The sequence below is a fragment of the Mastomys coucha genome, unplaced genomic scaffold (genome assembly GCF_008632895.1).
Source record: "Mastomys coucha isolate ucsf_1 unplaced genomic scaffold, UCSF_Mcou_1 pScaffold23, whole genome shotgun sequence".
NCBI lineage: Eukaryota > Metazoa > Chordata > Mammalia > Rodentia > Muridae > Mastomys > Mastomys coucha.
In genome coordinates this window covers 117,537,371-117,551,429 of record NW_022196906.1, presented here as the reverse complement: position 1 = coordinate 117,551,429, position 14,059 = coordinate 117,537,371, and the positions used below count along the sequence as shown (strand labels likewise).

General features: G+C 43.2%; 1 protein-coding gene across 1 annotated transcript in view; it reads right to left on the bottom strand.

Moving 5' to 3' along the window:
* Lars2 (leucyl-tRNA synthetase 2, mitochondrial) overlaps positions 1-14,059 on the bottom strand; it is a 96,678-nt gene that overhangs the window by 64,017 nt on the left and 18,602 nt on the right. The window contains exons 4-5 of the mRNA XM_031345758.1: positions 5,138-5,229; positions 2,918-2,978 (exon numbers count right to left, since the gene is read on the bottom strand). Of these exons, the coding sequence (XP_031201618.1) occupies positions 2,918-2,978; positions 5,138-5,229 (153 nt within the window). The remainder of the gene's footprint in view (positions 1-2,917; positions 2,979-5,137; positions 5,230-14,059) is intronic.

The following is a 14,059-nucleotide window of genomic DNA, read 5'->3' as shown; positions in this document are numbered from 1 at the left end:
TCTCTCTCTCTCTCTCTCTCTCTCTCTCTCTCTCTCTCTTTCTCTCTCTCTCTCCCTCCCTTCCTCCAACCCTCTCTACCCTCTCCCTTCTCTCCCTCCTACCCTCTCTACCCTCTCCCTTCTCTCCTTCCTATCCTCTCTCTCCCCTCCCTTTCTCTTCCCCCATGTATGTGTATACATATGTGTGCAGGAACATACACTTGTACATTCATATGAGGCCGGAAGAGAATTCCTTTGAGGCAGAGTCTGTCTTTGAACCTGGGACTCACATTCTGCCAGCTAGGCTAGAATTTAGCAAGCCAAAATTATCCTGCTGTCTGTACTTTAACCTGGGGTTACAGGTGTGTGTGTGTGTGTGTGTGTGTGTGTGTGTGTGTGTGTGTGTGTGTGACACGTTATATGAGTTATATATGTGCTGGGATTGAAACTCTAGACCTTATGATTGTATGACAAGCACTTTTACCTGCTGAGTCACTGCTCCAACCCCTGAATTTTTTTTTTTAAATATTTTCTCCTTTTTTTTTAAAAAAAAAATTATTATTACAAATAAGTACACTGTAGCTGTCTTTAGATGCACCAGAAGAGGGTGTCAGATCTCATTATGGGGGGTTTGTGAGCCACCATGTGGTTGCCATGTGGTTGCTGGGATTTGAACTCAGGACCTTCGGAAGAGCAATCGGTGTTCTTACCTGCTGAGCCATCTCACCAGCCCCACCCCTGAATTCTTTACCGATGAAATTACACCATGAGAAAGCAAGAGAAATAGAAACAAAAATACTTGTGTTGACAAAGGGGATGCCACAAAGTACTCAATGGCAACTGGACCTTATCAAGCTGTAAGGTATAGATGCCCTCTTAGTAGCTATGTAGCTTTATTCAAGCTGTAAAGTATCAGTGATGTTCTCAGTAGACACCCAGCCTTATCCAAACTGTAAGCTTTGACTGTACAAACACACAATATGAACAGCACAGCAGCCCAGCTGCCCTGGCTCCTGCTCATGGTCAGCCTGCAGTTAACTACAGTGTCTTGGGACAGCAACTCAGTGTTTGTTTGACCTCGAGCCAGAGCAATCCAAGCTACCCTGCTGACTGTCACATGAAATCCAATTGCTTTTTCTGCCATTTTTCAATTCTCTCTGCCACCCTTCCCTCCCTGAAAGATAATCTTGGCAGTTTGATCCCCAATAAACCCTCCTTTCTACCCTTAAACAGAAACAGTGGTTTCATTGTGCCCTTGATTATAAAAACTAAAATTCCTGAAAATGGAGCTATAAGCAAAAGCTATTTTATATTTTTAGTGGTTATACCTAGCATGCGTTGCTAAAAACAAACAAACATGTTTTATGTTTTAGCAGAATACAATCTAGAATTGAGATTTTCAAATACCTAGAGAATAAAGAAAAATGTCAAATGTAAGAAATCATGAAAAAAGGATACTTATAATTATGGTTTTAATTTTTTATTTTATCTTAAATGTACTCAGTGCTTTGTGTGCATGTATGTAAGCAAGCCATATGAGGTTGGTGCCTTCAGAAAGGATCAGATCTCCCTGGTTGTGAGCTGTTATGTGGATGCTAGAAACCTAACCTTGATTCTTTGCAAGAGCCTCCCACAACTGTTTTTAAAAGCTGAATTTGAGGAGTTAGAGTGATGACTAAGCAGTTAAGAGCAGTTTCTGTTCTTCCAGATGTTTGATTTCCTGCACCCACAGCCATTTCTGATTCCAATTTCAAGGCATCTGACACATTCTGGTCTTCATAGTCAACAGGCAAGAGCATGGTACAGACATACACACACGGAAAACACCCATACACCTTTTAAAAGAAAAAACCTTTTTTTCGAGACAGGGTTTCTCTGTATAGAACTGGCTGTCCTAGAACTCACTCTGTAGACCAGGCTGGCCTTGAACTCAGAAATCTGCCTGCCTCTGCCTCCCAAGTGCTGAGATTAAAGGCATGCACCACCATAGGGGCTGGAGCTGGAGCCCTGGGTTTTATACACACATGCACACACACTTAAGAAAACCATTAAGCCACCCCTGAGGGGCTGGCTCTGTGATAGCCTTGCATTTTACTCTCTACCAACAAATCCCCACTGGGTGCTCAAGGCAACACAATCTGGAGCAGGAAAAGAAAACCAAAACCAAAAGCCAAGGCCTTTTTAACTGCACTGCCTTTTTCTTCACTGCACTCACTTCATTTCAGAGGTTACTGAGGAAGGAAGGAACTTGATTTTGAATTTTTCCCAGCGCTTCGGCAAAACCCCACCCTGTTTCTTGAGTGAGTGGGTACTAAGAGGGATCATGGCATGAAAGAGACCTTTTATTGAAGGGCAAACAGTAGTCTCCCTTACTCAGGAGCCTATTCCTCCAAGGCCTGGGCTGGACCTCTGAAGGTCTCCTTTTGCAGTTGGCCTAACCCCCAGGTACTCATCTGTAACCCTCCTGAGTCTGGAATTTGGTGTGTGACTTCTTGAAAGATCTACACACCAAAGACTGTATGTGCCAGAATACATACCAATGTATGTATTCTGCATACCAATTCTGAATTCAGAACAAAATGTAAACAAATGGCCAGTTCATCACCCAAGGACCAGCAGGTTAATATTTAATCACTTTATGTTTACTTCAATAATCCTTTTAAACGGCTGCTGTTTGCCAGAAATCCTTGTGCAAAGACTTTGCCACACACACAGCCCAACCCATTATGAAGTCAACTAAGAAGTTAGCTCTCTTAACTTAATCCCATAGAAAATTATCTGTATACAGGCGAAATACCCACTCTGGATTGTTTTGTGTCCAAGCCTTCTTTCCAGAGATCTGTCACTTTCCTTTCCTTCTCCCAACCCAAACTGGAGGAAGGCCTCACTCAATCGGGCCCTTCCCTGGACAGAGCCCCAGGAAGAAAAGCTGACTCACCCTGTCCCAGCTGAAGCACAGGCCGAGGCGGTCAAGCTGTTTCCTCATGTGTTTAATATTGCTGTGAAACAAAGGGAAGCAAGTTTGATTTTGAGAGGGATCAGGGCCACAGATGAACTACATTTTAAGAATGTTTTAGAAAACTTAAAAAGTCTAGTTCAGTTAAGGAAGTTTAACTGTTGCTTTTTCCTGGCAAGGAAGAAAAAAAAAATCAATCCCTAAGAATTAGTAAAATCAGTATGCTAGCAGACACCCATAAGCTGGACTTGCTCATCTACTAGATGCCACTTTGGTCTTGGTCCTGGGGGCAGCTCCTTCAAGCTCTAACAAGCAACCTCTTGAATGTGTGATCCTGACCTTTCCATATGTCTCTGTTCTACACCATTAAGTCAAGCAAGCAAGTTTTAAAGTAATTGAAAAAAATAAAAAACACAAACAAACGCTTATGTGTTGGATAGCTCCCACTGTTTGGAGCTCAGTGGAAGAAGTTCTTGCCTAGTGTGTGTAAATCCCAGAACCATGTGTGCAAATGTCTCTCTGTCTCTCTGTCTCTGTCTCTGTCTCTGTCTCTCTCTCTCTCTCTCTCTCTCTCTCTCTCTCTCTCACACACACACACACACACACACACAAACCTCTTAATGTATAAATTGGGGAAATTAAAAAAAAAATAAGTGTTCCATCTATCAGAACCTAAACTGTTCTCAATTTGGATGAGAAGTGTGCTAATCAATATATATATATATATATATATATATTTTGGACAGAGTTTCTCTGTATAGCCCTGGCTGTTCTGGAACTCACTCTGTAGACCAGGCTGGCCTCGAACTCAGAAATCCAAGTGCTGGGATTAAAGGTGTACACCACCACTGCCCAGCCCAATTCATAATTCTTGTTGCTGGAAATCAGCTTACGCCATGTTTGATATACTTTATTAGAGTTGTCATTTCCTTTTTTACTTCTTTTTGATCACTTCCATTAATCTAGAATTAATTTTATAATGGATAGAGTACAGTGAGTTTGCTGCCATGCAGCTTTGCGTAGAAACAAGGAAAGGTAGTGATGGGGCTGAGGAGATGGGGATGGGGGAGGAGTGGAAGGGTGCTGGGTTCACAGCACAAGAACCTGAATACAAATCCCCACCATCCCTGGAAAATCCAGGCATGGCTGGCATGCCATAACCCTTGCATTGAGGCCAAAACAGCCAAGGAGGTCTTGAGAGCTCACTGACAAGCCAGACTAGCTGAAATGATGAGCTTTCATCTCAGTGAGAGACCCTACTTCAGGACAGATACTTGGCATCCTGCTTTGGATTCCCAGTACACATGCTCAGCCGGGCACATTCATGTAAATGCATTTTACACACAAAAAAAATGGGGGATAAGGGGATGGGAGGAGAAAGGAGCAAAGAGGAAAGGGGAGGAAAAGGGGAGGGGAAGGAGAGGAGAAATAGAGGGGAAAGGAGGAAGGAGGGGAGGAGAGTAGGAGGCAGTGGAGGTTCCAAAGACAGGCCTGGAACTGTTCTGCATCTAAAGAGTAAGATGAGGTCCCAGAAGATTCTGACCAGCAGGGAGAAGGCTAGAAAGTCTGGGCCATGGTGCAGTATGAGAAAGCCACACCCAGCCTTGGGTAGCTGTATATCTTACTAAGTTGCTCCTTACTCAGAAATGATGAAAACAGAAATTTAATCTTCAGAGAAAAGCAGAATGTAGTGTTTGACTATGGTTCAGACTCAGGTCCAGCAGTCAAGAAGTACTGCTGAAACTGAACAAATGCAATTCTCTCCTCCTTGTTTCCTTCATACAGGTAAATGCTCCAGGAAAGAACAGTTTGTAAATAACAAGCATCCAAATAAGCAAGCACACAACCTGCTCTGGTATTTCGCAGACTCACAGAGCATTAGAAGGCAAGTGCCAGGAGCTGCAGTGGCTCAGTGGTAAAGGTGTTTGGCACCCAGCTTGACAGCCTGAGTTTGATGGAAGAAGAGAGCTTCCTCCCATGAACTGTCCCCTGACCTTTACATGTGCCCTATGACACATCCACCTTCCCCATAACGGACTGACTAGCTTGACAAACAGCAGTGCACAGAATCCTGTTTGTTTACACCCTGGCAATTTGCCAGCATTGTGGTGGTTTGTTTTGTGTTCTTTTTTGCTTCAGTTCTCTCTTGTGCATAAAAGAGTTCTCTCTATATAAGTACTTGAGTATGTCTTAAATACTTACCTTTGGGTCCAGCTTTCTGGGTGCAAATTCCTCTCTATAGCAGCATTTTCAGCAGGCAATCCAAATGCATCCCACCCCATGGGGTTGATAACCTGGTATAACAGAACAGAGTGAAAATTAGAGAGAAAAAAATAAAAATGGGTTTATGAGAGGAGCTGTGCTTTACTGGGAAGGAACAGTTTTTCTTTTGCTACCTTCCTCCCCCTGACTGACTTTCACAGGCTCCCCTCTTCACATGGTACCTAAGTTCCAGGACAGACTTTTGTCATGATTCCTCCTTCCTTTGCCTATCATCATCTTTCATTTTTAATAGAACCCTGTTAATAGGGATTCAGGAGACTGGTCTGAAGGAATTTTTCAAAGAAAATGATAGAGCAACTGTGCCCTACAAATTCTTTAAAGAGCATGTTCCAAGTACAGATGCAGAACCTCTATCTCATCCCGCAACATCTGAGACCACTTCATGACTAGACAGTAAGGTGGGAGTAAAGGGTTGAGTGATATCCAGAAAGCTTCATATAAAGCCTTATAAAATTCACATGTGAAAAAAAGTTGGCTGAGAGGAAGGCTAGAACACTGTCCTCTGAGTAAAATATATCACTGGCTCAGGAAGAGGCACTCCAGAGTGTCTAGAGTAAACTATAGTTCATAAACAGGAGTTGGGAGGTGAGCTGGCTCAGTGACTAAAAGTGCTTGCCTCTGAAGCAAAAAAATGGGAGTTTGGATCCCCAGAACCCAGATAAATGCCACATAGCAGCCCACCTCTAACCACAACCTCTGAAGGTAGTAACAGAAAACCCTGAGAACAAGCTGGATGGAGATCTAGGGTTGATTAAGAGACCCTGCCTTGCCAGATTTGCCTTTAATTCCAGAACTCTGAAAGCAGAGGCAGGCAGATCTCCATGAGTTCCAGGTGAGTCTGGTCTACATTGTGAGATCATGTCTAACAATAACACCAAGAGCCTGAGAGACTTTGTTTCAGAAAAATAAAATGTCAAGAGTTTCAAAATGTCCATCTCATGCCAGAACTTTCCAGTTATAGAACTGTGCTCTCTGATGTGGTGGCCACCAACCACATTTAAGTTTAATTAAGAATAAGTAAGAACTGGCTAATAGGTCAGTTCCTGCGATGGGGGTAGGGGGTGGGTGGATGGTTCAGGCTGTTCCTGCAGACTTTACAGCTGGCAGGGAAACAATCTAGGTAAGGAAAGAATGAAACTTGATTCAGCCCAACCTCAGTACCTGGTGCTGGGCCAAACTTTGAGAGTCTGACACCAGTTGCTTGATTTTAGCTATATTTAAGCACAGCAGAATTCTGAAGGAAAAAAAAGCTTTTTAATAACAATTAATTCAGTTCCATGAGCATAGCAGAACTTAAGACATGTTTACATTGAAATTCTTTACAAAGTACATCTGGCTTCTTTCACAAGGATGAGTTCTGTTCATTCAGAGATACTGCCCAAGATCTAAGGTCTAGGGAGAATGACTGAGGTTTCAGGATTGGCCTGGACCTAAGATAACATAGAAGTCACTTAGGTATTGTAAGGACAAGTGACATCTCTCATATGGGTGGGTTTTATGACCTAAAGCAATGCTCAAGATTTAGGGGGGAAGGATCTGGGATAAGAAAAGCATCAATACTAAGGCATGTGGGCTTGGCTCAGTAGATAACAGAGGATAACCAGGTTGTAAACTACATCCATTCTCAGCATTCCAGGAGGAAGACGAGTAAACATCTCCTTCCTTTGAAGGCTGGCTTCGTGCTTAACTTTCCTGGCTTCTCCAGTGCTTATCTGTGTGCACAAGGAGCTCTTTTGCCCTCCACAAGTTCCCATATTCATAGCTCTTCTGAAGTTAATCAGAAACAGATTTCTCCTTTCTTCATTTGATGTCATTTAAATTAAAAACACAATATAGTTGGAACTGGAGACAACTCAGTGGTTAAGAACACTGGCTGCTCTTCCAAAGGACCCAGATTTGGTTTCCAAAACTCACGGGCCAGTTAACAATTGTGTAACTCCAATCCTAGGGCATCTGATGCCTTCTTCTGGCCTCTTTGGGCGCTGTATGCACACGGTGCACAGACATACATGCAGGCAAAGTACTCATCCAAACACATATAGGAACATGTGGTTTTTATGGGAATTGAACTAGTCATACATAAATATTTTATGACCTGCCTTTTTCATTTAACATTACATCACAGGCACCCTTTACTGATGCAGAGTTTCTGAGTGTGATGGGACCTTTCACAACACAGTTATGCATGACCTAAGGATGTAAGATGCTGCATGTTCAAGTTCGCAAAAAAAAAAAAAAATCAACCTGGGACAGAGGTGGTGAGTTTGTTGTCTCACACCAATGAAGATTAATGACATAGATTCTCACAGGAGTATGTAAGATGGCAGTAGGCTTTATTAAGAATTATCATAGAGGGGCTGGCAAGATGGCTCAGCGGGTAAGAGTACTGACTGCTCTTCTGAAGGTCCTGAGTTTGGATCCCAGCAACCACATGGTGGCTCACAACCACCCGTAATGAGATCGGACGCCCTCTTCTGGTGCATCTGAAGATAGCTACAGTGAATTACGCCAGAGCGAGCAGGGCCGGGGCAAGCAGGACCAGAGTGAGCAGGACGGAGAACAGCCACACACATGATGGCTCATGGCCATCTGTACAGTTACAGTGTACTCATACACATATAATGAAAATAAATAAATCTAAAAAGGAAAAAAATTTAAAAAAATTATCATAGAACAATCAAGAACTTAAGAAAAAGTGAGAAGAAACTCTCAAGAGAGAGGCTGGAGTTTCCAAGACAGAAGAACCATTTTCTTTGCCAGGTTCTTATAAGGCAATGGCAAAGACTGGACAAAAAACTGAGGTAATCTTTATTGAGAATGGTTAATTATCTGGGTTATCATGGGCAAAACCAGGGGAACATACTTACAGCATGTCCCCCTGGGACAACCAATGAGACAATCATCTGATATTCATGCATTGCCCCCAGTTAAGGGTAGTTGAGGGCCCCTCTGTCCACCTCTTACTTGGGCTTATTGACCATGACTGTCTGCTAAGCTGCCCATTACTTTGGCCAGGGTCACTTCCTTCCCATTTTTTGGGTGTCTTGCTAACTATTAACTTTGATCTATGACTGTGCTAGGTTTCGTCTTGACTGGCTGGCCATTGGTCAGTCGCCAGCTGGTGTTGCTATCTCTGACCTCTTGGGTGTCCCACATGCTGTGCATTAAATGGAGCTCTCTTCATTCTTGCAGCTACTAAGAAACAGCTGCAGTGTTCTTGGTTATTGCTTTGTCTTAATTATAGTTTGGGATCTCTTTCCTGAAATTGGGCTGGCTTGTTATAAGCCTTCCTCACTACAACTCGGGCTATTTCAATTAGCTGCATTAGAAGCAATACGTTAAAAGCAAGAATATGTAATAAGCAACAATACCTAGAATATATCTCCCAACGGGGAAAGGTCTTATGAAAGCTAGCCAGCCAATCTGTTATCAGTGGCTTTGTTTCTTGGAGCCTAATTGTTTCTTATGGTCCACCTAGATGGCTCATATCCAGATGCAAGTATAACTGTCCCTGTTTTTAATGCTCTTGGTTTAATTTTTTTAACCCTTACAATTCCTTTTGATCTAAACATCACCTCGTGCCATAGCATATATTGGAGGTTTGTAGTTTTTACCATGGGTTCTTTGCCCTTACCACCTACTATGAGCTCATTTCTGCCTAAGTATGATGAATACAAATTTCTAAAAAACAGCATTCTAACACTTGCTGAGTGAACCTATTCCATGCAGCTTTGGGAACATGACTAGACATACCCCAACCCAGTTGAGACATGAGGTCTCTTTTGTCCCATGAAATATGAATGACCTATATAGTGTTCCATTCTCCCTAAAAGCATCTGCTCCTCTCAGAAACTGCTTCTTCTTAAGCTTCACGCAGCCTTGGTATGGATGGCCAGTTTCAAAACCCTTCCCTGATAGAGAAGGAAGCATGGATTTGGAGCCTTCCCTGGGCTAGTCTGAAGCTAGGCTGGCTGCTGTAGTGATGGGGACCCACAAGGATTCTCAGTGGTGGATCAACCTCACAGTGACATCTGAAAAAGCAGAATTGCAGCTGAGGCAGGTCAGATGAACCTCAAGAACCTGGTCCAAGTACCCAGGGTGCCTGGGCTCTTGCAACATTTCCTCGGATCCTGTTTTTACCAGGATCTGTTAAAAACAAACAAACAATAACAACAAAAAAACAAATTCCTTTTTTGCTGAAGTTGGTCTAAGCTGGGTTTCTGTCCCCAGGAGCCAGGAAGCCTCATTAAACAAGCACCCTTGGCACATAGCCTGCTCTGGAATATTGCTTTTATCCACGATGACACAGTCCTCCTGTGTTGGCTTTTTTTTTCCCAGGAACTAAAAAGCCTTGTTCTGGGTTATTCAGGAGTTTTTCCATACTAGCAGGCCTGCACTTGAATTCTGCTCATGCTGCCTGAATTCTCCCAGGTTGCTTCCTGGGAAGAACACAGTTGCTGTTGTGTAACTGTTCTGCAGAAAGGGGAGCTTAATCATCACTTGGTATCTTTGTCAAAACCACCAATGGCACCAGTCCAATGTTTCTGCCCATTAACATTCTATTAGGTGCTGTCTTGATTTTTAGATAAAGTTAACACAGAGAAACATTGTCACACATGTACATACACACACAACACATATGAAGTTTAGATTTATGTTAACAAACTTATTCCTTTCTATTTTAATTTTCAGATGGAATTAACATGAGAAGATACGCTTAGGTCACATGTTACCCAAGCTGTCTATGAATATAAAGTTAGAAAAATCTTAATCTTCCTTAATATTTCAGATTCTTTGCAAAAATTAACAAACTCAACTGTCTTAACTCCTGTGGGAGGTCCTTCTTTTAACTCCACTGTCTTGCTATCATCCATCAGAACACTGAACTAAATGTCCCTGCAAGTAAATTTCTTTAAACCAGAAAGGTGCCTGGATAAGCCCTGGGGACCACATGCAGAGCACATTCCTTTGCTGTAGGAAGTCTCTCTCCCAATGCAGGAGAAATAGAGAGTAAAGACTTAAGCACCACTGCAATACGCCCAAATTCCTCTGTCCTAGCAGTGGACTGTATTCTGGTGGGTTGCATGCATCTGTGATTCCAGCCTTCAGGAAGCTCAGGTGGGAGGATCATGAGTTCAAAGTTATCCTGGGTTACACACTAAGACCCTGCCTCAAAAATAAAACTCAGGTATCATGTATCGCAATCCAGCATGTGATGTTATCTCTGGGCTTCGTGTGGTAGATAGCACACTTAGAAGTGAAAAGCTACAGACTGAATCCCAAACAATGCAAAACAAAAAAAGACAGCTATAGTTTCTTACCCTTGACTTCTGAGCCAAGACTGTCCAAACCATTCACTTAAAGAACTTTACACTCTGCTGTCTAGTTTTTAAGTGACTTGGCTTTCCTTATATCACTGAACTTCCACAGTTAAGGTAAGTTACATACCTAAAGCCCACATGTACAAACATGGCGATCTGCCCTAAAGAAAAAGGGTACTGACACTTACATACCAGGGCCCAGCTAGGTCTGGAGGTCCACACCCATGACTCCAGCTACTCAGGGAGCTACAGAAGTACTGAGAGTTGGAGGCCAACCTGAGCAACATAAGAAGGCCCGTTCTTGAAACAAAGGAATATATGGCACACCCTGAGCATTCTTGATTTCCTAAACTAACCTCGTTTTATTTTCTAAGATAACCTCTTCTTGGATGTGAATGCTTCCTACGGCTTCATTTTTCCAGATATTTGACCTATTTTTATACATCTACTTAAGATATACTTTTAAATATCCATCATGTCAATTTTGGAACATTGTAGGAATGTGACATCATGGAAGGTAGCAGAAGATAAAAATGATAATTTTAAGATAATAAATGTAAAAATATTCAGAGGCTGAATCAAGAAGTACCAGTTGCTTAAATTAGAAATCAGAACACTTCAAAATCTGAAAAACCACAATCTCTATCTAGTTTTCACAACAAATACTCTAGTATGTAAGTTTGGGTGAGAAGCTACGGTGGCAGGGAAGCCACACCAAAATTCAAAAGAGCAGGACATCCTCACTAGCTCAGACCTGACAGAGACACCATGGCCACCTAGAGCCCAGGAGACAAAGGCAGCAGTGGGCAGGGTCCAAGGCTGATGTGAGGGCAGGAGTATAAATGCTTATCATATGGAGCCACAAGGAGCTGAGCAGGGGATGGAGCAGGTGCCAGGGGGAAATTCCACGGCATATCCACTTACCTGCCCTCCAACTCCACCTAGGTTTCCTATGCCTCAAATCTAGCCACAGTAAGAGGGAGGACTCATAAAATACCACCACCCAAGATCGGTCAGTGTTTGCTGGGGGTGGGTAGCAGAGACAGAGACAAAAAGACAGAAATAGAGAATGAGTTTCCTCACTGGTAGTAGTTGTTGGTAAGTAACACTAACTAAACTTACTGAATCACAACATCAAACAGTCACAACAAAAGAGCAGCTAGACAGCTGGTCCCACAGCCTGAGAACCACAGCTTAATAGGAAGCAGGGGTGGAACTGTGTAAGAACAACTCAAAGAGGAGTCAGAGCTGGCTTCTACTGTGGAACATGGACCACCCCCATGTGACTTCTCAAAGGAGAGTCAGGGTTCGATATTATGGCAGATGGAACATCTCCATGTGAGGTCCCAAGTAGGAGTCAAAGCTGGCTACTGTCACAGCAGATGGACCATTTCCATGTGTGGTTCTCAATGGGGAGACAGGCTGGCTTGTGTCCTCACAGACCAGGAGCTGTTAGCCCGGGATATAGTTATATGTGTCAGAACTCTGTAAGTCAGACCAGAGCTGGAAGGAGAGTGCGGCCTGCAAGGGAGGTCTTAGCTAGCACTGGCGTACAGTCCTCCAGAAAAGTAGCTACGCATTTCAGGGTTGGCAGGTGGGCTGGAGGCAAGGTGATTCAGCAAAAAGGACACAGACAGGGCTGAGAGTCACGCTACACCCTGATCTATGCTGCATTATTTTACCAAAGAGACAAAGTGGGATCTTACATACAAGTTTAAATACTTTAAGAAGACAGTGGAAACAAGCAAGGGGCCACTGTCCTTACACAGGAAGCAAGAGTGAGCTATGCAAAGAGGGGAGGACAGGAAAGAGACTGAGGCATCTGGTCCCCTGCCTTTTCACCAGAGAGAGGAGCATGCCTCCAGAATAGGGGCCAGCCAGTTGGGATAGGAATGGCCAGCTTCTCTCCCTCACCCATAAAACAAAGCTTTATATTTGAAACCAATTCAGCTTCAGATCCAGGCACCATGGTTACTGCTTCACAAAGAAAAGCTATTTTCAGTGTCTTGGCTTCTCTGGAGTGAGCTCAGCACTCTATTTCCAAGAAATGAGAAATGCAGTGTTTAATTTCATTTAGCCAGTGTAATAAACCACCATTATTACAAAGTGGATATAGAAATCAACTACTTCAGAGTATGAAAAAACAGTGCACCTACTCCCAAAGGGCATGCCTCCTGTGGAAACACAGAACAGCCTGACTAGTGGGCAAGTCAGGCACTTACTTTCCAATCAAGGCACTGGACCAACATGCCTTCTCTTCCGAAATCACACCTGAAAGCATAAGCCTGGAAATCCACTGCCTACCTCCTGATACCACAGAGATTGGAAATCTGGAACTAGGTGTCACACCATGTACTCTAAGCACATCACAGACACTAACTGCAAACTGTAGGAAGCATCCACAATTGCTTGCTCACTGAGAATGTCCCTGGCACTTAGCCTTTGTGGGTGATCACACAGTACTTATATAGCTGCTAGACACTGAGCCCCAACTTCTTACTGTACTTCCACAAGGCTATGGCTTTCTGCCTGAGACTAATTAGTCAGCCTAAGCTCAGCTCTGTAAAGGTAATGAGTGAGTATTTCTGATGCTTCATCGCCCTGCTCCTAGACCAGAAGGTGCTGGGGACACCAGCTGAGGTGGGAGGCAGGAAATTTATTTTCTAACCATCTGTGCATACAACATATGAAAACACAACAAAATCACCATATGGAGCTAAGCTTAAGTATGTCATCAGGCTTCTTTTGAGTTTAAGGAGCAACCAACAGTCAGAACAGCCTTTTCTGACTGTAGAAAAAGGATTTAATTCTGGCTTTAAATGGTCCTTGAGTAAACATGCAACTCTTAGGAAAGCTTTATCGGGGCCACTGTAACTGGGTTACACTCAAAATGGCACTACATATTTTTTGTTTGTTTGTTTGCTTGCCTTTTGACACAGAGTCTCATTTAGTCTTGATTTTCCTGCCCAGAAGAGGGGTTCTGGAAATTCTGAGTTATGCAATACCCTTGGGTGCACTACAGGTCTGAAGGGTTTTCTTGCTCATTACCTCTGAGTAAAGCTGAACATCACTGCTCTGATTTACCATCCCAAACCACCTAGTACTCACACAGTGCCTATACAGTCTACATGTGTCTATGGTTAAGGTCAACACAGTGCTTATCCAGTCAACATGTGTCTACAGTTAAGGTCGTCTGCAAAAGACCTTTAACTCTCTTCTCACATGTCAGTGTGACTGTGCTCAAACCTAGAGAACCATGTCTATTTGACTCAGTAGAGATGCCATTCATCCACCATGTACAAAACTAGCCCAGCTGCCTAGACTGCTCTTTCACCTCTACCCATAGCAAACTCAAGAGAAAACTGCCATTATAGAAGAACTTACAGAACATGCATGCTTGAATGCTGCACTGGCTGGCGAAAGCTTCATGCTTTGACTCAAATTTGGGGACCCAGTTTCCTTAATTGAGAGGGTGAGAGGGGGCAGTAGTGGAAAGAGAGGAAGGAGAGAGAGAGAGAGA